The sequence below is a fragment of the Embiotoca jacksoni genome, unplaced genomic scaffold (genome assembly GCF_022577435.1).
Source record: "Embiotoca jacksoni isolate LCO1_2020_lvr unplaced genomic scaffold, fEmbJac1.0.p SCAF_19, whole genome shotgun sequence".
Taxonomy (NCBI): Eukaryota; Metazoa; Chordata; class Actinopteri; family Embiotocidae; genus Embiotoca; species Embiotoca jacksoni.
Window position 1 is genome coordinate 1,292,892 of NW_027185329.1, and position 24,454 is coordinate 1,317,345.

General features: G+C 45.4%; 2 protein-coding genes across 2 annotated transcripts; one reads left to right on the top strand and one right to left on the bottom strand.

Annotated features, from left to right (window-relative positions):
• Positions 1-301: 301 nt before the first annotated feature.
• Positions 302-21,950, top strand: LOC138200364 (solute carrier family 22 member 23). Its single transcript, XM_069152958.1, has 10 exons — positions 302-1,418; positions 3,445-3,548; positions 5,175-5,329; positions 15,444-15,630; positions 15,815-15,942; positions 16,726-16,828; positions 16,954-17,180; positions 18,373-18,405; positions 18,539-18,662; positions 19,840-21,950. Exons 1-10 carry the CDS (start codon positions 990-992, stop codon positions 20,258-20,260), a joined length of 1,911 nt encoding a protein of 636 aa, XP_069009059.1. The 5' UTR covers positions 302-989; the 3' UTR covers positions 20,261-21,950.
• psmg4 (proteasome (prosome, macropain) assembly chaperone 4) lies at positions 21,832-24,363 on the bottom strand. The gene is made up of 3 exons (XM_069152960.1): positions 24,103-24,363; positions 23,158-23,233; positions 21,832-22,121 (listed from the first exon to the last, which is right to left on the bottom strand). The coding sequence occupies exons 1-3, from the start codon at positions 24,304-24,306 to the stop codon at positions 22,000-22,002; spliced, it is 402 nt and encodes a 133-aa protein (XP_069009061.1). The 5' UTR covers positions 24,307-24,363; the 3' UTR covers positions 21,832-21,999.
• Positions 24,364-24,454: the final 91 nt, after the last annotated feature.

Here is a 24,454-nt window from a genome sequence, read left to right on the forward strand (position 1 = left end):
AAAAACCAAGACAAAATAAAAACACCTGAAGGAGAAACTCCGTCTCTTCACCGTGCATCATCTGGAGTCGGAGGGAAACATGAATGATTGAGTGATCCCAACAAGCTGAGAGGGCAGAGGCTGCACAAAGAGGATCATTGTTGCCTGCAGATGCCCGTCAGTGGTGCAGTCGCTCTCTTTGGAAGGCTCTCCAATCGCAGCGCATAGCGCGAGCGACGGAGGGCGGGGTTTGGTCCCCCCCTCCCCCTCCCCCCTCCCCTTCCGCCCACCTCCTCCCTCCCCATCTCCATGCTCCAAGCCCCACTTTGGCACCGCGTCCCATTGACTAGACGGCGACAGACCCGAGCAGCAGATTTTCATGGCGTCTCCGGACTCAGCAGCCTCGCAGCGGACGGGTGATGTCTGAGGACTCGGGTGTTCCGGACTCGAGGAGTTTCACAATGCGCCCCTGCGGGAGGTCATAGTCTGGACAGGTACGAGACCTGTGGCGCCCGTGAAAAGGACCCAGCAGATGTTTCGGAAGATCTGGATGTAGCTCGGTGTCACTCTTCCCACACAACCAGCACAGGCCCGGTAGCGTTCAGCACCCACATGGATGGATCCCGCTGCAGGAGCTGGACTCATGGAATACAAAGCCCGTGTTGGTGAGCATGCCCGCCTGTCCGAGTCCTCTCCACTCCGAGAGCCCCTCCACAGCCCTCTCCTCCTCCTGACACCGCCTCTCCACACGGACATCCCCTGGTCGCTTCGAGTCCCCTCGCCATGAGGGCGACTGTTCGGTGATTCGGTGCCTCTGCACGCCTGCACGGACCGGAGAACCCTCCCCCCCCCCTTATTTTTTTTCGGGCTCCGGCTTTTGTTGGCTACACACCGGATTTATCTGTGCTGTGGGATTCCTTTGTGTCAAAGGGCTTAACGCGGAGTGCGCGGAGGGCAACAGAGCGGGGGGCTTTGCTTGCGCACAGCTGCTCTCTTTGTGGCCGGGCGTGATGGCAGCCGGCCGGCCGGAGGCGCAGGACCACCCGCCCGAGAATGGATTCACTCCGCTGGAGCACCCGGCGCCCCGGCTACTGCCGCACATCGACGGCTCGGTTCTGCCGTCTCTGGGCGGCTTCGGGAAACACCAGAGGCAGCTCGTGGTCCTGACCTGGATACCGGCATTGTTCATCGGCTTTAGCCAGTTTTCGGATTATTTCCTCCTGGCGCAGCCCAATGGCACGTGCGTGCAACCCCTGGCCAACGACAGTAACTGGACCGCGGCACCCCCACCGGTCACCGTCACCGGCGGCGCGCCCGCGCTGCAACTCAAAGGCAACGGCACCGGGGAGGGATACGGCGACGGCAGCGCAATGCTGTGCGCCTGCAAGGAGTGGAGGCTCGAGCTGCAGACGGGACTTAGTCAGAATGTGGTTACCAAGGTAACGAGTGAGCACCAGTGTTACCTCTTGACAGAAAAGACACACTCTCTTCACCACCACCATCATCATCATCATCATCATCATCATCATCCTCACCAGCCAGTCTTCATCAGCACTGCCAGTCTCAACACAGTACACACACACACACACACACACACACACACACACACACACACACACACACATACACATACACACACACACAGCTGATTGACGTGTTGCCCACTGACCTTAATATGAGAGGGCCGAGTGTGTGTGTGTGTGTGTGTGTGTGTGTGTGTGTGTGTGTGTGTGTGTGTGTGTGTGTGTGTGTGTGTTTGTTGAGCTGACAGCAGCTGGTGGCTGCAGCTATATACAGCATGTAATGTAATATGTTTCTGGGGGTGGATGATGAGTTTAAATCCATCAAGACAAAACATTTTTTATCATTAAATGTTTTGCAAGAAGACGAATCAGCGGCAAATACAACAAACTGCGTTACACATCGGACAAAACACAGGTGCAGGTTCTGGATCAACAAGGTCAACCGTCCCAAATCCAAACACCTCGTCGTGTGGAACTCATTCGGATCAGGGTTACTGCAGTGCTAAAAGCTGACACTGAAACCAGCTGTGATTGAATAAATCCAGCTGGAAACGCAAAAAAAAACCAACCTGCACATGCAGTGGATCAGTCGTCAGATCGACACCTAATCCGTAAAAAAAGAAAATCTCCGTACCATGTGAAGAAGCAGATACTGTAAAATCACTGCGTGGACTGCTTTATGCTAATTACAGCAGCTGAGCATTTCTTCCTCATGTGCCAATTTGAAGCACAATATTCACACATAATTAGAGCCTCCACATGCTTTATAACCAAGTCCTGAGGCCACATCTTTTCAAGAGCTTCTTTGTGTCCCAATGTGGTCATTAACCTTGATCGTCTTAGGTCTGTGCACGGTGCACGGCTTCATAAATAATGCGTCACATTACCACACAGACAGACAGGTAGAGGGGGACTGTGCACATTGCATAAAAGAGTGGAAGGAACGAGGGGTTCATTTTTTTTTTGCCCCCAGAGGCGCCCAAAAACAGTTCAATCCTACACGTGCACACAAAACTTTAATTATAGCTTGGATACTTAATTATGTCAAAGTGGTAAAACTGTAATATTTCCCTGGAAGTCAGTAACCAGCCAACCGGTATCTGTTTTACCAAGATAACCTCGGTGCTAACGGGCTTATACATAATAAACTCGGTACCGTCTGAGGTCTCCACGTCGCCATTCACGACCAAAAACCCCCAACATAATCAGGCATAACCAATAATTATCTTCCCTCTTCCGTCTCTCTTCTCTTCCGCACAGTTGGAGGCCCAGCGGGGAGCTCGCTAAATTATTGTTAAACACCACGACGCTATTTTCCTCCACGCCGGCCGAATCGCTCCGCTGGGCCACTTAGGAGACTCTCAGGAACACGGAGAACACACGGGGTTCTTCCACGCGTGTCCGAGAGCTGCAGCGGTGTGCGCACTGACCCGGAGGAGAGAGAGGGAACACCATCGATTTCTGTTATTATAGACACGCGCCCACGTTCGCACACATGCTGCTTTTTTTATTTTTCCTCTGTAGGTCACACACACACACATACACATACACACACACACACACACACATACACACACACACACACACACATACACACACACACACACACACACACACACACACTGCTCGTGTTTCTGTCTTTTACTTTCAGGATGTACATTTGAATATTGCAGCAGCGTTCGTGGCATGTTTGCACACCCATCAGACTTCATGAATTATCAACTCAGTGAGTCACAGAGCAGAAGGAGTTTGACAGACGAGAGATGCCCACGTTTCTTTTTTTTGTTGTTTCTCTGCATCTTTCAGATAATAAAAAAAAAAAAAAGGGGGGGGGGGCTCCAGCCGCTGATGTTTAATTCCCTTTTATCTTGTTGTGGGTTGTTTTCCCTTTAAAAAGAAGTCGACTAACGTTCCTCTCTCGTTCTCCCTGCCTCTGTTTCAGTGGAACCTGGTGTGCGACTCGGCTTGGAAGGTTCACATCGCCAAGTTCTCTCTGCTGGTGGGCTCCATATTTGGATACCTGGTGATGGGTGTCATGGCCGACTGGTACGTTTTGTTAGTCCTAAAGTCCACGTTCGCAGCTCACGTCTGAATTTGTGGAGTTTTGGCCCGGCACTGTTGCAAATATCTGATAACATCGTACTCACCAAATGATCTGTGGAGAAGTCCGGTGTGGGACGAAACAGGAAGTCAGACCATGTGCAAACACATCTGGAAGACAAAATGGACATGCTGCTTCAACATGCACATAAATACCAGCCATTATGAAGTTTGCTCTGGATTATTACTTAAATTTATCGCACTCAATAAGATCTAAAGTGGTTTAAGTAATCTCGATTAACACACTGTTTCTCGCCCCACTGGACATTATTTGCGTTTGTGCTCCCATATGTCCTCAGTTAACATGGTGAAGACAATGTTATCATAACACATGAAAAAATGCTACCAAGTCAGTTCCCCCAATGACAAAAACTATATTTTCTCACTCACCACTAGTGGTATCCATCGATGAAATTAATTGTGCGTTTCTAGGTTTTGAGATATTTGTGTTTTCACCTCTAATTAGTAAAAGGATTTGTGTGCTGCTTAAAAATTAGTGATGACAAGTAAACAAAACAAAGAGCTCATGTAGCTCTCACTGTAACATTCATTCACATAGCTGAGCTCCACCAAACCATCTGAATAAGCTTCTTTTATGTGAACAATAACAAGTTAATACTCAACACACCCCCATACTTAACCGGCAGCTGGCTTGGTTGGAGACGCCTGATTGCGAGTCGTTTTAGCAGCTCCTTTTGCAGGCATTGGACAAATGAAAACTCTGACTTTGATATTATGGTACTGATGAAAAGTCTGGTAATTGGAGGGTAACTCAAATTTGTGAACCGATTTTCATGGAAAACCATCCAATTGTTGTCAAGCACAAAAACGTCTGTTCCATCCGAGATGTTTTTGTCAGATATTTCACAAAATAAGCCACAACTTCGACCTGCTGGTGGGGCTACATTAAAAGTCGAAGAATCAACAAAGTCATCAGGATTAATCCTCTGGGGAAGTCGAATGTCCGCACCAAATTTCGTTCCAATCCATCAGATGTTCGCCGAGATATTTCAGATATTTCCCCTTCCAGACACCACATCTCTGCCAGTCCATTATAACAACCCTCATATCTCACTGGAAGGGACAGTTTCTTGGGAACAGTGAAACCTGTGGTTTATCCAGAGTTACCAGGAGGAAGACTTGTGTAATAGATCAACGGAGGAAGAAATCCCAGAGACAGGCATCGCAAAATAAAACATCTGTGGGTGAGAAAAACGTCTTTTGTAACTGTTGGGCGTACTGACCCTCTCGCCACTGAAATCACTGTGGTGCCACCATCCTGGGAAAAAAATAAAAGTCCCCGCATTATGCTTGGGATCAGTAACCACGGCAACAATGTAAAGAAATATGCGGGGCAGCGAGGCTTGAGACCCGGGCTGACCCACTGACCCACTGCCCCCCCGCCCCCCCCCTTCTGAAACCAGGAAGTCCTGGAAGGAAACAAAGAGCGAAGTGATTCTCTTTCGCATCAAAAGCTTCTTTCTCAGTTTGTGACAGTTTTCTTTTCTTTTCTGTTTTTTTTTTTTTAACACTTTGCTGCTCCTTTGTCTCTTTCTCTCTCTGTTTCCGAAGGTTTGGTCGACACCCCGTGTTGATTCTCTCGGTGCTTTTCATGCTGGTGTTCGGTCTGAGCGTTGCCTTCTCTGTAAATGTCACCATGTTCAGCACCTTGCGCTTCTTTGAGGGTTTCTGCTTGGCGGGCCTCGCTCTCTCCCTCTACGTGCTCAGTAAGTACAAGCTGTCGCCTCCTCGTGCATGCCTGCTTTTTTTTTAGTTTTTTTTTTTACTCCTGTTTCTCCTCATTCCTGCTCTGCCCTTTATTGTATTTAGTCATTTTAGAGGGAAACACTTCCGATAGAGAAGGACCACTAATGCCTTCTCTGGGAAAACGTCTGACCTTTACTTAATCCTCACATTAAGACGCTTAATGACCTTTTTCTCGTCATTCGGTGGTTTCTGGTATTTCTTGGGTCTGATATGCAGTGCCTGTTTTTTTTGTCTGGATAAAGTGCAAACTGTGAAAACATCAGAGGCAAAGATGGAAATATGATCAGGGCTTCATCTCATCATCACTGATATCATGTGCAGTATTTAATAAGATAAAAAAAAAAAAAAGTCCCAAAACATCCTTGAAGCTGTAGAAATGCAAGAAACAACATCGAGAATATCTTTTATCACTATTTATATTGTCAGTCCAACAAATTCAACATTTCAAAATAAAGCATATTGTAGTATATTTGTTAGTCTTATGACACCGGTTGCAGTTACAGTTAGAGTTAAACAACAATTTCCAGCTTCACCTCTGCTAATTTTCTACAAATCTGACCTTATTATTTGAGATTATTTAGTAATTAATCTAATTGCTGAGGCAGCTAAAACAGTTATATTATCATTCCTACTCTTCTGTGCTGCTCTAAGAGGTGAATTTTCACCCTGTGGGGATCAATTAAGTCTCATCTCTTATGTTACAGCCGGTTAGGGCCGGCGGCAGAGACATGTTGAGACACTACAGCTATTAAAGCTGGAAAGATCACATTAAAACACACTACAGTTTGACACACACCATTTTTATATACTGCGTCGGCATAATGAAACGACTACAGAAAAGAAACAGCAGCTGGCCTGGATGTGAGGTCAAGATTTTGTCTCTGTAGGTCGTTTGTTGTTTTCAAATAAGGTGAGTAAATACTGAAAAAGGTGGTTTTATTTTTAAGGTTTGTGGCTCAAACTGGTTGTAAGAGTTTGTAAGTTTTGCAGGAGAACGCAGAGATACTGTCTTTTTTTTTTTTTTTTTTTTTTTTTTCTCCTCTCCCCGTCGAAGAGTCGCTGGTGGTCCAACTGACACCAAAATGGCTGATAAAGTTTTCATTTTTCCACAAGAATGTCATGCTCATGCTCGCCGCCCTCAGCATTCCCCGCTGCCCCCTCTCCTCACAGCTGCCCTCCCCCCTCACCCTTACCCCTCCCCTCCCCCAGGCCTCCCTCTCTCTTTCAGGCCAAACTCAGATTAGTCAGATGTTGTATGTGAAGCCAGGGCAGACTTTGAGCTCGGGCAGCGGGGCCCTTTTTTTTTTTTTTTTTTTTTGTCCCTCTCAGCGGGGGTCACTGATAAATCGCCACTGAACCGCTTCTGAAAACAAACAAACCAAATAAACGCCCCCGAGCCGTCTGCCGAGAGCCTCGTAAGAATTAGATTTAATCTGGGATGGATATGAAGACATACGAAACACGAATAATGTTGTGAGTTGTGAATGTGAGAAAGAAAATGGGATTTATTAGGAAACTGCAGGTTTTAGGATGAAGATCAAACTGGCAGGAGTTATAAAGGGTCACCAATCTGACCAGACTAATTTAAAAATACTTTCAGATTTTAGTCATTAGACTGCCAAGAATAAAACTTTATTTACATTTAAATCCTTATATTACTTGAATCTGACTTTACAAAAACTTTTGCAGGTTTCTAAAACACCCCTAAATACTATAAAATACAACAAAAAAAAGAAGTTAAAGATGAAAGAATTTGAGTCTTCAGTCTGTAATACGAGGCAGTTTTTCTGTTTCAGAGTTGTCATGTTTGGATAAGTGTGCTGAACAGATTGCCTGCATACAATATGCAAGTCCAACAAAAAAAAAAGAAGGTGTTTGTGTGAGGTGTGCGTCGGTTGTGTGAGGTGTGTGTGTGTGTGTGTGTGTGTGTGTGTGTGTGTGTCTGCCACACACTGCTTGTCTTTGAAGTGAATAGTCGCTGCCATCCCATTAACAGCAGGAAACATGTAGAATAACAGCACAGATATATTCAAAGAGACAGTCTCCACTTCTTAGAACCACAACTACTTATAGATTTAAAAGCTGATAACTGATTGATGAAAAAAAAAAAGATTTGTCTCTTCCTCTCGTTTGCATTGTGGCTCCGGAAAGTCTCTTCTGTTTTCTCTCTTTATTTGCAAGTGATTCCTTTTTGTTTTACTTTCCACATCTAATTGACTCCCACTGTGTCCTTATCTTGTGACCTACAACCAACTAAGTATTAACATACGAAAGCAGATACAAAGGGAGTGGGGGTGACGATCAACTGTTTGTCACACTGTATAAAAGCTGCCATACGGAGGAGTGTTTCCAACACTGATGGAAAACATGGTTAAAAACTTAAAATGTTGACGTTAAAGCATTTTATTCAGACCTGCACTGCAGCTCGCTTCACTTCTTGCTTATTTTCGGGTTTATATTTTTTTCCGCAGGTCACGTGACTCAACGAATCCAAGAGCACTCCTCTTTGATCGTCCACGGTTGCCTCTGTTCGGTATCATTATCTCGGCGCTCTGTGCCGCGTAATAAGACAACCGACCAGATGTTCACACCCGTTACGGCTGTAAACACCCTTCAAATGAAAGCGTTGTAATACCAAAGTCACGTTTCATTTCAAAACCCAATGAGCTGTGTAGCGCGCAGCCCCCCCCCCCCCCAAAAAAAAAAACAAAAAAAAAACCCAAAAGGAAACGACTCACCGTCCTGAAACTACTGCTATAAAGACATGCTGGAGCACAAATGGAGGCGCATAATTGCGAGGCTTGTTAGAGTGCTGAAAGAGAGGAGGGGGTGGGAGGGCTGCAGCACGAAGGAGTAATACAAAAAAATAAGCATGTAGCACACATATGCTGTATTATGGATGATTGTACAGTATTTATGCGCGTTATCGTGTCCGTCTCCGTCTTCCTCCTCCGTTCGCCCTCTGCTGCTGCAAATTCCTGTTTCTAAATCCAGCAGCTCCTCTCTGGCCCTTTGCTTCCGTATGTCCTTTGCCCCGTTCATCCCCCTCCTTCCTCCCTCTTCCTCCTCCTCCTCCTCCCTCGTCCTCCTCCTCACGCTACCATTTTATTACACTCACACCCTCACACGCTCATTTTCTCGAGGCTCATTCGAAATCTCTCATCGTTTCGGTTTATCTCGCCGCAGCAGCACTAGTGTGCACGATGAACTGCGCCGGAGCTGCCAGGAGAAGCTTTAGTTTGCTCTGCTCATGTAAATGTGTTTTTGTGTATGAGTGTGTGTGTGTGTGTGTGTGTGTGTGTGTGTGTGTGTGTGTGTGTGTGTGTGTGTGTGTGTGTGTGTGCATATTTGGCTGTCACAACATTTCTGCACGGGCTTATTAGTTGCTAATCTAGCACCTACCTCTCTGGGCCGTCCGCCGGGAGCTGCAGGGATGGAGCTGAGTGGAATCGCATCTCGCAAACACGGCCGCCCGTTGTGCTCCTCTGTGAAACGTTATGTACATGAAAACCACGAGGGAGAAAGTCTATGAAGATACATGCAGGTCATAAGTACTCACCTGGACTGGGCTGGGAAGGTGTCTTCTTTTCGGCTGGATTTACATCCGACTGAATGATTCTGTAAAAGAAAAACGGAAACATATCAAAATCTGTCCATGTAAACTCAATATATTCCCAACGATCATTGTCACGATGAAAATGGAGAAACTGAGTGAAGCTGTGGACTTGAGACGTGAATATAAATCACACTTAAATGGATTATAATAATATTTTTTGTATCAGCAATAGATCAAAAGATTCCTATGTGAAAGCCAACAGTAATTAACCAGACAGAGCGGAAGTGCAATACCACCGAGGGCCACCAGGGGTGGGCAGCAGAAAGACTCCGGCTCCATAGACTTTCATTCAACTTCTGTCATAAAATACAAAAGTCAATAAAAAAAAACTTCACACGTTCTTACAATGTTGAGCTGAAGTCATCTGGAAAATAATCCCATCATTAATTAAATATTAGGTATCTACGTGTTGGGGGTGTGTCTGATTGATTGACAGGCCTGTGGTGCATTCAGGTGACCGCGTTAGGTGGGAGGGACATGGTGTCCTCAGATCCACGTCAAGCTCCGCCCTCAGCTCGTCCAAATATGGACACTTCTGTCTCCAAAAACCAAGATGGCGGCGCCCAAAATGCTGAACTGGAGACTTCAGAACAGCAGTTGACGTCACAGTTGGTTGCCACTTGGTAAAAAAAAAAGCAATTTCCAAAAAGTAAAAATTTCCTTTTGCATGTTTAAGTCATGAAAATGGACTTTTTAAAGACTTGACTTGCAAAAAAAAAACCTCCAGAGCTTCCCCCGAGAGATTTCAGAGCAGAGAGTCAATTCAAGAAGTTTATACGGACATTCGTAGATGTTTTTCTATTTCCCGTAAACTGGGTCAACATTGGAATCCATTGCAAACGCTGCTGAATCCCAGCCGACACGGTGGTTCAAGCGTTTGGTACTCAAAAGATTTTCAGCGAATGAGATTTTACACGGGATCCAAAAAAAGAACGAGGCTGCAGTCGCTTTTTAAACGGCCGTGAAAGAAGGTTAATATCTTTTGCCTCTTCCTCGGAGAGTTGTAGGTTGTAGGTAATGACAGAGACAAACAGTCTAAGTGTGTGTGTGTGTGTGTGTGTGTGTGTGTGTGTGTGTGTGTGTGTGTGTGTGTGTGTGTGTGTGTGAGCTATGAGCTGAGGGGGGATGACTTCTGCTGACTCAGCTGGGGAGCAGTGCCATCATGCTGTGCCCTTGTCAAGCCTTCTAACCGTTTCTCATCCCTCACGTTATATAAAGTCCTCCCCTTCGGCTGCAATATTATTATTATTTTTTTTTTTTTCATTTTTGATTCATTTTATTTAATCTATAAAAAAAAAAAAAAAAGATGTCTTTATATTGCTTGTTTGGTCCGACCATCAGTTCAAATCTCAAAGGTATTTCATTTATAATTGTACCGAGCAGAGAAAAGCAAGAAAATCCTCACATAGAAGTCACATGTCTCTCGGGATAGTAACGTCCATCTGTTGGCCAGTTGGCCGGTCTGCATCCTCTGACTTCTCTAGTGCCACAGGCAGATCGCAATTTTCTGACATTTTTGGAGACCAAATGATTACTTGCCAAATTACTTCATCTATGTAATGTCAAAGAAAAAAAAATATCCCAAATGATTCCACTAAATTGCATGTTTTGTCTGATCAACAGTCTAAAACCCCAAAACGGGCAGTTTACTAAAATATTAAACAAATCGTGGCACTTTTACATGTAAATTAATGTTTGAAACATTGGATCCTTTGTCCGTCACCATCTTTGCTAGTTCGGAGCGGTTTGGAGCAGGAAGTGACCATATTTGGACGAGCTGGGGGAGGAGCCAGCGGTGGATCTGATTCGATCTAATTGGAAACCTGACGATACTACGTCCCGCCCACCGATAGCTGTAACCTGACTGCACCACAGGCCTGTCAATCAAACAGACACGCCCCCCCCCAAAAGACATGTGTTTTTGAGGCGTATTTTCTAATGAATGAGGGATTATTTTCAGATGGACCTCCAGAAAACTAATAAGAAGGAGTGACTTTAGCTAACAACACCGAGATAACTGATGGACACATTTTATTTTATTCACTTTGGATTTGATGGGAGTCTGCTGGAGAGGCTGGTCTTGGACCACCTCAGGCCGCTGGTGAAATCTTCTCTGGACCCTCTGCAATTTGCGTACCAGCCTCATGTGGGAGTGGACGATGCCATCATCTACCTGCTGCAACGAGCTCAGTCTCACCTGGATGGAACCGGTGACTCTGTGAGAATCACTTTCTTTGATTTCTCCAGTGCATTCAACACCATCCAACCACTGCTGCTGAGTGAGAAGCTGCGGGTGGTGGGGGTGGTGGGGGTGGACACGTCCACCGTCTCCTGGATCAATGACAGGCAGACCACAGTTTGTCCGTCTGGGCAGTGTGCTGTCTGATACGGTGGTCAGTGGTACTGGAGCTCCTCAGGGAACTGTTCTGTCTCCTTCCTGTTCACCTTATACACAACTGACTTCCAGTACAACTCAGAGTCAAGACATCTGCAGAAGTTCTCTGATGACTCTGCAGTGGTAGGATGTATAAGGGATGGACGGGAGGACAAGTACAGGGCAGTAGTGGAGGACTTTGTGGAGTGGGTGGGAAGAAATCACCTGCTCCTGAACGTAGCCAAGACCAGAGAGATGGTGGTCGACTTCATGAGGAAGACGACGGCTCCACAACCGCTGAGAGTTCTGGGAGAGGAGGTGGACATGGTGGAGGAGTACAAGTACCTGGTGTCTCCATGACAACAGACTGAACTGGAAGACCAACATCAATGCTGTCTACAAGAAGGGGATGAGTCGACTCTTTTTCTTGAGGAAACTTCGATCCTTCAATGTGTGCAGCGAGATGTTGGAGATGTTCTACCATCTGTTGTGGCCAGTGTATTGTACTTCACTGTGGTCTGCTGGGGGAGCAGCATTGGAGCCGGTGACACCAACAGACTTAACAAACTGGTTAAGAAGGCCGGCTCCATCATCGGCTACAAACTGGACAGCCTGGAAAAGGTGGTGGAGAGGAGGACGCTGAACAAACTATTGTCCATATTGGATAATCCTGACCACCCTCTCCACCACCTGCTGCAGGGACAGAGGAAGACGTTCTCCAAAAGATTCCTCCAGCTCCGCTGTCACAAGGACAGATACAGGAGATCATTCCTGATACAGGAGATCATTCCTGCCCACTGCCATAAGACTTTACAATAACTCACCTCTGACAAAATCCATCACAGTACAATAACACTGTTGACTGTGTTTCTTGGTTTGTTTGTATATAATATATATAGATATATACTGTACTGTATAAACTGTTTATTTTATATTTTATATTTATATTTTTTACTGCTATTTACTGCTATTTTATTGATTTTCTATTATTATATTATATTCTATTATTTTATTCTATTATTTCTATTATTATCTTATTGCTTCTGTATGCTGCTGTAGCGAAAAAAATTTCCCCTCGGGGATTAATAAAGTAACTACCTACCTACCTACCTACCTACCTACCTATGGAGCCGGAGGCTTTTTGGAGCCGACCTCTAGTGGCACTCGGTGGTATTGCAGCTCGAGGCACTTCCACTTCTCTCCCCAGATCTGAACTGTGTATCCGTTCTGCTCTCCGGCTTGTGCGACATCCGTACGTCCTCACGCATGAAACACAGACTGGTTCTCACTCTGAACTCAAAGCCGATCGTCTCTTCCGCTCTGTTCTCATGCTCTAGGCAAGGTTAGCATGGTGTGTGTGTGTGTGTGTGTGTGTGTGTGTGTGTGTGTGTGTGTGTGTGTGTGTGTGGTGCCGTCAGCCATTTGTCATCAAAGATTAGTTTGACCATTAGATCAGCTGCTGTGTTTTTTTGTTGCCTTCTTTGTCTCTTTTTTTTCTTCTTCTGCTGCAGTGTTTTGTTTTTTGCTTTTCAGATGTAAAGTCAGAGGACAGAGGAGGAGGAGGAGGAGGAGGGGGAGGAGGAGGAGGAGGAGGAGGAGGGTGGGTGGGTAGAGGTGTGTGTGTGTGTGTGTGTGTGAGGGGGTTACTTAGGGTGAGGGAGCCACTTCAACCCAGATGAGTGAGGAGTGAGAGGGAGGATGAGGAGGATGGGTGGTGGGTGTGGGGGTGTGGGCGGGGGGGTTGGGGGGGGGATCAGCCCACAGAGGGGTGGAGGGGGGGGCAGTGAGATAATCAGCACAAGGAGAGCTATTCTCCCACTCAGCTGGAACAAAAGGTCCCTGCCAACGTGTGTGTTTAGTGTGGTTTGGTGTGTGTTTGTTGTGTTTGGTGTGTGTGTGTGTGTGTGTGTGTGTGTGTGTGTGTGTGTGTGTGTGTGTGTGTGTGTGTGTGTGTGTGTGTGTTGATATCCCAGTAGAGTCAGCGGGATCAGACACCTCCCCAGAGAGATGGGGAGTGGTTTTTGTTTTTGTGAGGTTGCTTTGCTGGCCTTTGCCAACATACAGTTTATTTCTCTAGTCTTTCTTCCTTTGTGTGTGTGTGTGTGTGTGTGTGTGTGTGTGTGTGTGTGTGTGTGTGTGTGTGTGAGAGTGTGTGTGTCTCTGATCCAGGCCTATCGACTGCTGTGAATACAGATCAGGGTGACTGCAGTGGAAAATAACCAAACACATGTAAACAAAGTACCCAACTACAGATTTGATATTCTCATACTTATACTTCACTACAGCTGAGAGGGAACTGTGGGGTGTTTTCTCCACTACGTTATTCTGGAAGGTTTAACATATAAAACATGATAATCTGACAAAAATAGAAAATCTCTTTCGATCAAATATATATATATATATAAATAAAAGAGATTAAATTATGAGAACGACCAACGGCAACATTTAAAATTCAGTGATATCACATCTCTAAAAATTGTAATAGCACTTAAAGCTGCATTTATTGTTTAATGACCACTGGGGGGCAGCAGAGCAAACTGTTAACACAACACTGACATACTATCAGCACATGAAGCGGTGCTTATAAGAAATCGCGATTCAAACAAACTGCAAAATACTTTCAGGAGTAATTTTGCAAAATTCACGCGATTATTTCGCAAAAAAAAAAAAAAAAAATTGTTATAACGGCATAAAGTCGTCTTTCCAAAGAAAACTTGTTAGTTTACAAAAATGACTCCTCATCTGCTTCGTCTCCTCTCACCATCAAAACAAACTTGCCAGCTAGCTAACTGGAACAACCGCAAAAAACTGGGTTTACGTGAATAAACAAAACACTATAACTAAAATATTTCAGCAATGTGCAGCATCGTTATTATCATAGGACATTATTCCATGATTTATGCAGCTTTCAAGGAAAACAGCTGAAGAGAAAAATTCCAGTTTATGATGGAAATTAGTGGCAGCGAATAACGACTAATTATCTTTATAATAAACAGACGAGTAAAAAGGAGGAAATGTTACTTAAACATCCATTAAACTGGATTCATGGCTTCACCTGTCACTTTGCAGTGATTTCCAAACTATCACGACCAAAATAAATAATGGACAGAAATTTGGACCTGACCAGTGCTTCGGCTGGCTTCTACTCAAGTTAAAGTTTTGAACCGGCGCCTCCATCGTTGTGAGAAACACGGTCTCTCTTGCCGAGGAGAAAGAAGCAGGTTAAGGATTAGGGGGTCAGCGTAATTTCCTTTATCTGCCTCGGTTGCTGCAGGGGGACTTTAACTGTAAAACTGTAAGTCGGGGGGGGGGGGGGGGCTGCCCAATAATACCTTTAAATCCTCCTCTCTCAGCCTCCCCTGTTCTCCCACTGAGTCATTCTCCTTTTCTTTCTCCTATCTGGAAATCGTCTTTCTGTCTGTCTGTCCGTCCTTCGTCCTCCGTCTTTATTATCATTCCTCCGGTGATTCGGCTGATGAATGGATGGAGGGACTTTTTTCATATCCTTCAGAGGGAAAACTCATTTGTATTCAGCCCCTACTCTTCCATCCCGCTCCCCCCCCACCCCCCTCCCTTTCTACTTTTTCTTCACAATAAAAAAGTGACAGTACAGGTTATTAAGCAATCCCCCCCCCTTTCCCTCCCTCCTCCCTCCTCACCCTCCCACTATGGTCACCTTCAAAAAGACCTTGCCATATGGGCCGGGCCATCTGGACTGTACCATATTACAGGCAGGAAGGGAGGGGAGGGGTACGGTAGGGGGGGGTGCTCACCACCGAGCAGCTGAACCCTCGACGTGCAGTCTTAAGTTAATGAAGAAAAAAAAAAAAGAAAAGGGCCTCGGTGTGAAAGTCGTGTGCTTTCGGGGGAGGAAAAGATCAGTAATACGAGTCCTCAATAATTCAGAGAGGATATTCAACGCCGGCCGATTAAACAAACACACACATCAAACTCTCCTCAGGCCGTCATCACATCCTCACAGCTTCATCCTTTCTTCTTGTCTTTTCTTTTTTTTTTTAAACTCAACGAAGACTCTTGTATCATCTGTGGAAACCGTGAGTCTTCTTTGCTTTCTGCACATCAGGGATCGAGCTTTGTTTGCCCGGCTGGCGCTTCTCCATGACCATGGTGGCCAGCTTCTTGATGGTGGGCGGGCAGCTGCTGATGCCGGGTGTGGCCGCGCTGTGCCGCCATTGGCCGCACCGGGATGACTGGCAGGTCCTGCAGATCGTCATCATCAGCCCCTTCGTTCTAATGCTGCCCTACGTCTGGTGAGTGCCCGCCCCTCGGAGGAAAATCCACAGCGGGGGGGGGGGGGGGTTCTTCCCGCGCTGAGCCAGGCGACGGCTTGTACAGTAAACACTGCGCTACACAGCGAACAGACAATACTCTCTTTCTTCTTCTTGTTTTTCTGCTCTCATCGCTTCTTCCTTCTCGTCCTTTTTCCTCCCGCAGGATTTTTCCCGAATCCCTGCGCTGGCTGCTGGCCACCCAGCACTACCGGCGCTCCAAAGCCATGATGCTGCGCATCGCCAGGAAAAACCAGGTCGACATGACAACCGAGCCCAGCGGAGTTCTCGCAGGTGAGGACGAACTCCGCTGGGGAACGAGATGAAAAGCCCTCCTTCCTTCCCCTCCCTCAAAAAAAAAAATCGAAATTACTTTCTGTTGCTTTACTCGCTTCATTACGCAAAACAATGTTTTCAACTCATCCTCTGCAGTGTTACGTTGCAGCCGCTGAAATGATGAAATGAACGCCGACGCGCACACGAAGTCGTTCAGATCAGATGACGAAACGCAACCGCAGACATTCACCTTTTTTATTTGTTTTTCCACTGGAAGATCGATCACGTCAGAAACGACTATTATCGCCTTCAATTAACAGGATTTCACAATAAAATGTCACGAAATCGGGAAAAATCCTCAAGTTTACGTCTTTAAACGGCTGAAAACCAAAATATTCAGAAATGACGACAAACTGGGACATTTTTTTTTTGCCATTTTGTCCTGAAAAACGGCCTTAAATTATTAATCTCCTATCAAAATAGCAGGTAGAGTTAAGATTTTACATGCCAGCTGGTTTTCTTCACTTCCATCTCTCCTCTCGCTGCCACCTCCTCCTCCTCCTCCTCCTCCTCCTCCTCCTCGGTGTTTGATTCGCTGCCTCTCCCAGCGGACAGATAGATGGAGGAGAGCGGGCCCGACGACATCCCGTATCTATCTAATAAAAAAATAAATAAAAAAAAGAAGCCCCACAGCAGGTTAGCTTCTCTGTAGCCCCCCTTCCCCCCTCCCTCCCCCCCAGCCTCTCATTACCTCCCTGAAAGGAAAAGGTCTCACGGTGTGTGTTTGGTGTCTCCTCCCAGAGCTGGAGCAGGAGCTGCACAAGAAGCCCCAGCGGACCTGCATCGTCAAGATGATGAGCACCCGCAACCTGTGGAAGAACATCGTGGTGCTGTGTGTCAACTCGTGAGTGTGTCGGCGTTTCCTTTCGCGTCTCGAGAGCGTGGATTCCCCCCCCCCCCCCGCCCCGCCCCCGAGCCCATCCTGATTTCACGTTTTTTGTTGTTGTTGTTGTTGTTGTTTTCTTGCAGTCTGACAGGTTACGGGATCCACCACTGCTTCGCCCGCAGCATGATGGACCCCGAGGCGCAGCCCACCGCCCTGTGCCACGCCGACTATTACACCATGGCGGGCATCGCCGTGGCAACCTGCCTGGCGGTCTGCCCCGCCGTCGGCTTGATGGGTCGGAGGGGAGGGCTGCTCACCTTCATGATCATAACGGCCTTGGCGTCGCTGCTGCAGCTGGGTCTGCTCAACTGTGAGTAAGAACACGCCAGTACCAGTTGACCGTTAGCGCGCTACCGCCCCCTGTCTGTCGGTCTTTGCGTTGCAGTTCACTTTGAGGATTTATTTGATAACTCTTGGCGTACATTTGACGGCTGCGTAATATAATGCAAAACTCAGAACCAGAATGATAGAAAAACAAAAAAAGACAGATGGATTACATACTTAAAAAATGCAAAACCGTCGGTTTGTGAACCGCCGCTCTGAAGCCTGGAGTTCGGTGTTTCGGTAGATTTCATTATTTCGCAGCCAGAAGTGACCATAATTTGTCGAGCTAAGCAGGATCGACGGGTGAATATGACTCGATATCCGAGGACACTACGTGTGCCCAACTTTAGCAAAAATCCGACTGCACCACAGGCCTGTCAATCAAACAGACACGCCCCCCCCAAAACACATATTTTTGACGGGATTATTTTCAAAAGAACCACCAGAAAACGAATAAAAAGGAGCGACTTTAGCGAACGGCATCGTAACGACTTGTGGAAAACAATGTATTGACTTTGTATTTCATGAGAAGTTGAATGGGAGTCTATGGAGCCTTTTTGGAGCCGACCTCTAGTGGCACTCGGTGGTATTGCAGCTTAAGGCGCTTCTAGATCGGCCTAGTTTTTAAGACTTTTATATACAGTCTATGGCTGTCACGCAAAAGTGAGATTTATTATTTTGTTGTTGGTATTATGTCGATTACGTACAGTAAGTAAATCTTTTTACAGCAGTGAGTTTAGCGAATATGTCTAAAGTCTGTAAACTGTAACTGTAATAAAACTGTACTATAATAACCCATCAACAAAAATAACAACCTCTTACTTTATACAGTTACTGAGAATTCGACAAGTCGAGAATACCGTGAAGTTTGACTGCATCTAATTGCTGTTTGGGGTGAAAAAGTTACAGAAAAATAAGCTGAGAAAGTTCAGAAAAACAAAAAACAAACACCAAGCGGAAATTCTTGCATGCGATCCTGAGTCATTAAAGCAGCACAGACTGCAGTCTAACCGGATCCTTCTCTCGTTGACCTACATCTGCAGGACGTGGTCATTATTTCAGGCTTCAGTTGAGCGGTAAACGTTCAGACGTTTCCTGAAGGCCTTTTTTTTGGAGTCGGCACTGTTAACTAATGACATGTTCTCCTCTCTCCTCTGTCGCTCACTAACGGGATCCAGTGATTGGGAAGTACAGCCTTCGCCATGACACAGGTACGTCAGCAGGTTGTTGTTGTTGTTGTTTTTTAGATGTGAAACGGGAAACTATTCTCATATCGTCATCGCTTGTGTTTTTAATTCTGTGTTATCGGTGCACTTATGTCGTCTCGCTCTTTTTTCCGGACAGTCCTGCGAGACTCTCTGAACAGGAAATTCTCGGTGGCCTTCTCCATCATCGGCATGTTCTCCTCTCACGCCGTCAGCACGCTCAGCATTTTCTTTTGCGCTGAAATCACTCCGACCGTCATCAGGTGAGCCTGCACAAACACAAACACAAACACAAACACAAACAAACACTTTTAATTACACACACACACTTTGTATGTGGCAGCTGGTGAAGGACAGTCAGATGTATTTACTGCCTGAATATAATATATATAATATAACATATAATGAATATTCATTCACTGTTTCAGTGCACTGATGTCAGTGTGGACAATAAAGTGCAAAATATCCTTCATGCATCACACTATCTTTGTCACAAGTGTCAAAAGTGTTCGATCACCACATTTTAGGGAATTTAGTTTCTTCTTGATATCAGTCAGCGCACCAAAAATTCAGTATTGGTCGGGCTTCAGTAAATATTATATATCACTCCATGAATCTTTAGAGGCAGCTTTTGTTCTGCTTCTTGGCTCCATCTTGTGGTGCAGGTTTGAAGTGTGCCCGATGGCCTTCAGGGTTCAGTATGCTTCAAACTAACCAGTTGGTATGAAGCGGGAGTGTTTTAGTTGACGGTTGCCGCTGCAGAGCATGCTGGGACGCGATAGAGTTCACTTTCATTTTCTCTTCAAAGGGCTCCAAAGTGCTGATTTGGCTCGAACAGAAAAATGATGGCGGTGGTTGTGTCACTGTGAATACGGGTCTGCCACACCCTCTACAGAGAATCGTTTGCAGTCCTTCCATCCGTCTGGGCGTAGACTTCGGTTTCATTCTAACCAATCAGCATGCTCCAAAAACCGCCGACACGCTACAACTACCAGGCGCCGTGTTGTTTTCGCCAAAGAGTTGGTTTTTTTCAAAGTTGTTTTTAATGCGCTTTTACTTTTCCGGTCACTGAGTTCAAAACATGTTAACGCTGCGCTCGTCGCTGTCGCCAGCCGTCCAATCACAGTTAAAGGAGGGGGCGGGACAAACGCGGTTAACCGCCGAAACTGCTCGCTGATTGGTCCGCCCTTCAGAGTGGCTGCGCGAACGCTAATACGAGCGAGAGTCTCCAGACTTCTCACAGTGAAGACTGAGCCAGACCCACATTCACGCAGCGGGATCGGGTCGGGTTTGCGCCAGGCTGCACCTGGCCAGGTGCTGTGGGGAATCTCTTGATTGTGATTGGATGCAGTCCAAGCTGTTCCAAAGCTGAAGCTCTTTAAGAGTTCACAGCTCCATCGGGATCCCTCGGTAACGGTGGTTTCTCTCCCTGTGATCCAGGGGCGGGGGGCTGGGTCTGGTCCTGGCCAGCGCCGGCTTCGGCATGCTCACCGCACCCATCATGGAGCTGCACAACCAGAAGGGCTACTTCCTGCACCACGTGATCTTCGCCTGCTGCACCCTGCTGTGCATCATCTGCCTGCTGCTGCTGCCGGAGCCGCGGGGTCAGCCGCTGCCGGAGAGCCTGGCCGACGGAGAGACCTTCACCCGCCAGACGCTGCTCCACCCGGGGGAGCAGCACCTCCTGCTCGCCAAGAGCGACAAGGACTACTCCCGCGTCCACGACACGCCGCTGCACCTCACCGCCACCGGGGGCGCCACGGTGGCGGCGGCCACCGCTCTGGCAGCGGTGCCGGCCTCGTACGCCTTCGCCACCGGCGGGGAGGTGATTGGAAATCGTGCCATAGCCAACGGGGTGTGAGCAACCGCAGCGACAGTTCACGACTGCGCTGGCAGCTACTCCGGCGTTAACCCGTCCGAAGGCTCGCTGAACTTTAAAAAAAAAAAGGGGAAAGAATCGTTCGGATCAACCAGATGAACTGTCGATACGTTGAGGTTTGACATGATGAATTTGTGTAATTTGTAGTGACTATGATTCATTCAGGAGTTGCCAAAAAAAAAATACTATTGTACTGGACTGAGTTAATCTGAGGTCAGTGTGTGTGGAATAATTTGGACGTTATTTCAGTGGTGTTGGTGATTTTCTTGCATCGCCGCCGTCGTCTTGCGTTCTTGACGAAGTAAAGCGGACGAGCGAAGAAGCAAATAAAAGTCCGGCGGATTAACTTTCGATAACGTGCGCTCCGTGAAGTTTCTGTTGGTAGTTTGTTGAAACTGGGACTTCACTGCATCTTAAGTTCTTTTTTTTTTTTTTTTTTTTTTTTTTTTGCACTAAACGTCAGAGACGCAATCAAGTGCTTGTGATTTTCAGCCAACGCGTTAAGAGGTGCAGGGATTGGCTTAAACCACGACCACTATTTGTTGGGTTTTTTTTTGCATGAAAGGGCACAAAAATCTTTTTTTTTTTTTTTTTGTGGTCTCTACTAGAAGTCCAATGTGGCACTTTATCCTCCGAGGTGAGGTCAGTGTAGACGCTGATTTATAGCGCTGCCGTGGGGGAGTATGATGGTTGTTCGGTGCAGCCGGAGACCTCAGCAGACTGCGTGTGTGTAGCCTATAGAGACTGTGCTAAAAAAAAAACAAAAAACTAATCTGAGAAGCTGAGCGGACAGTAGAGCGCCTGCATGTCCTATGATGCGTCTCAGCGGGGTTTTTTTTTATGTTGTCGTTTTATTTTTTAAATGGCTTTATCGCGAAGGCTCCGCTCTTTTAGTGAGAACGGGGACGGTACGATGTAATTAAAAGAAAAACCAGTATTTATTTTGTCATGTTGCCAAGGGCCATTTAGTTGCTTGAAATACCTCCTTAAAATTACTTAAAACCACTCCGACTCTCACTCCTTGTTCTCTGTGCCGTGGTCATGTTGTAAACCTGCCTCTTAGGATGTGTAACTCCCTCTAGCCAGAAAGCACAATATTTTACAGTTCTTTCTTTCGTGAAGACTAGAAATAGAGCGGCGTCGTCTGCGTAGAACCGGCCTAGTTGTGATTAGCGTACATTTATACACTTTACTATGTAGGTGTCCCTTAGGACTGCATAAAATAAAAATAAAAACACGTAAGGTATGTATACATGTGCCATTCATCCATAAACGTACGGACCATAAACTTTTATAGACGATGACGCGCATCCACTGGACGAACCATCCCATCGACCGTTTTTCTTTTACCGATTTTACCGGAAAAACCTGAAACGTCAAGACAGATCCGAACATCCTCCATTTTTTTTTTTTTTTTAAAGTCGTATTTAGTACACGGCGCGTATTTTGAACACACTGTATGGTTTTGCTAGTTTGTATGTTTTCAACAGTTAAAAAACACTCAGACAAAAAAACAACAAAAAAAAAAAGCTGAAAAAAAACTCAACCACTAATGCTGTTTTCTAAGTGTTATTTTTTTAATATGATGCATTTGTACAAAAAGCCATAGGCCTACATGTTTTGATAATAAACCACTTAATTTATTATGTCAATAAAAGAACACTCGATGTGACTGTCCTGGTCGTTACTGCCTCGGGTCCTGAAAGGGGGTCCGGGTGGGTTCAGAAGTGTTCGGGGTGAAGCTCCAGCTCTTTTTTGATCCTGCTCTCCACCAGCAGACCGACGCTGGAGTCCGTCATCGGGAGGCTGTAACTCACAAACACCTGCTTTTTGGTCTTCTTTGCTGCAAAACAGAAACCGAGCATTATTTCACTTTTTGTTTTTAGACAAAATGTAAAGTGGTTTGCTAAATTGTGTAAAATTAAAACATTTTTAAGTTATTGATCAGATGTGGAAACCGGAGATAAAAGACGGAGCTTTGTCGCTCGGTCTCAGTTAGAGGATACACGCTACTTGTTTGATTTGATTTATTTAAGCAAAAAAAAACCACAACTAAAACATGAATTAATCTCTGGTTCTCTTTCGCTCGCTTCGTGCTGCAGAGTAACACGACTGTGATTGGCCCCTGTGCATATACCCTGACATTTCCCAGCATGCCTTCTTCCTTTGTAAGTTTTAATATAAAGCCAAATTAAATAAGTGTAAATAATGGATATAAATTATATTTATCTTTAGTAAAGACAGATTCAGATGGATTAGACTGTGACTAGAAAAACAAGTCAATAAGGTGGGAAGGTGAAATATGACCTTTTCTCAATCCATATGGTTTTAAATAAAATATGCCACAAGTTTCATGACCTTTTCTGGTCTGAGCAATAAAAAAATAAAAAAATTCAACAACAACGCTTGAACTGCTGCAATGAGTGCTAGTTCACCTGCAGTGTATATTTTGCCAGACTCAATTATCATATTAAAAGTCATCTTATAGCAGGTCCTGTATTTACACTGAAAGCTTTTACTGTTTACTTTAAACCATTTTTCCACATTTCATCAGAGGTTATTTTTGGTGCATTTTCCAAACATTTCAAGAAGCCATTTGATATCCATAAATTCGACGCAGTGCGACTCTCAACTTGCCTGACATCTTTTTAATTTATCACCTTCTACATCATTATCACTTTTATTTCTGTATATAGAAAATATTTTTTAAAAAAACACCGAAAACCATGTAACACTATTAGCAGTAAAGTTTTATGAGCTAAAAATTTACATAAACACTTTTATTATCCACAAAAGAGCACGTGGGTGCTTTATAATAACTTCCTATTGTTACATCTTATGAGAGACACGGTCATACTCCGAGTCGTGCTGTCCGTTACCTAATCTCTGGGCCAACGAGTTCGGAGCGGTGTTGGACGGGTCTCCCAGAACTAACGTAGATACGGGCGTCGAATCCTGGAGACAGAAAAAAAAACCACAAACAGCTGTTAGTTCCTTCAAAAGTTAAATTTCCCCTTTTCTTTACTTCAGGTCACAGGACAACATGCAGAGACGTGTTTCTGCTATTTAATCTACAGAAACAAAACCTGCATCAACCCCCCCCCCCCCACCACCACCCCCCAAGACAGTTTCAACAAACAAACAAAACCGTTATAATACTGTTGTTTAGGACTGTATTAGTTGTTCCTAATAAACTGCCAGTTACCTGTACATTCAGGTTTTAATAGTTTCTGGAAAGTCAGTTTAGAAAGAAAACAGAAATGTCAGATTTTTGGGGAATCAGATGAATAATTCTCACATTGATGCATATTAAAATCTGTTTGCAATAAATCAGTTCTTCTCAGTGATTTACAACATTTCCCCCCCAGACAGCCATAACTGGATATTAAAAGGGATAAATTATAATATAATGATTTATTTATTTTTTTACATTTAAAAGGCTGGAAACGACAAATATTTGGTATTTTTGATTGGAAAAAAAAAAAAAGATAAGTTATGAATCCAACATCATTAATGACTAACCAGGACACACTACAGCTGTTCAACACCAATTTACAACGACGTACTGTGACTTCAGATATAAATATCAGGAATATTTTACTTTAAAATAAATAAATAAAAAACTACTGAAATGATCAAAACAGGTTCATTTTTCTGGACTTTGACGAATAAATAAATAAATAAATAAATAAATCTTCACTTGCGTGTTGTTGTTATTTATTTCCATTCGACTAATTAAAGGTGATTAAAGGTGATTAAAGGTGATTAAAAGCCTGTTTTCATACACGCCGTGTTCACTGAGGCGGACAGATGTCCGGACTCACGTGCTTGCTGCTCACGGACACGGCCATGTTGGACAGAACCGGAGCCGAACCGACCCACAGGAAGAACCCGCCGCTGAGCTTCATCACGTGGAAGTGAACCACCTGCTCCAAAATCTTCTCCGAGAAGTTGTGCACCGAAATGGCGTCGCGGTCCCCTCCGTCCCGGTCCCGGTCCCGGTCCGCTCCGTCCCGGTCCCCGCTCATTGTTTTAGTTTTTAAACTAGCGTTAGCCGTAAACAACAGCGACGGCTACTTCCGGGTTCAGGGGCCGGAGCAATCGATCACCGATGCTGGCGAGCGCAGCACCGGCACAACCGATCGGAACGAGATGCGGACCGTTTTCAGGGGAATT

Bases quoted from the DNA above. Each gene is read 5' to 3' on its own strand.
- LOC138200364 (XM_069152958.1), top strand. From the start codon at position 990: ATGGCAGCCGGCCGGCCGGAGGCGCAGGACCACCCGCCCGAGAATGGA. The intron at 5,330-15,443 runs GTAAGTACAAGC...TCTGCACATCAG, and splicing joins TCTCTCCCTCTACGTGCTCA to GGATCGAGCTTTGTTTGCCC. The intron at 17,181-18,372 runs GTGAGTAAGAAC...AACGGGATCCAG, and splicing joins GCAGCTGGGTCTGCTCAACT to TGATTGGGAAGTACAGCCTT.
- psmg4 (XM_069152960.1), bottom strand. From the start codon at position 24,306: ATGAGCGGGGACCGGGACGGAGCGGACCGGGACCGGGACCGGGACGGA. The intron at 23,234-24,102 runs GTGAGTCCGGAC...TTCTGTCTCCAG, and splicing joins TGTCCGTGAGCAGCAAGCAC to GATTCGACGCCCGTATCTAC. The intron at 22,122-23,157 runs GTAACGGACAGC...TCTGTTTTGCAG, and splicing joins CTCGTTGGCCCAGAGATTAG to CAAAGAAGACCAAAAAGCAG.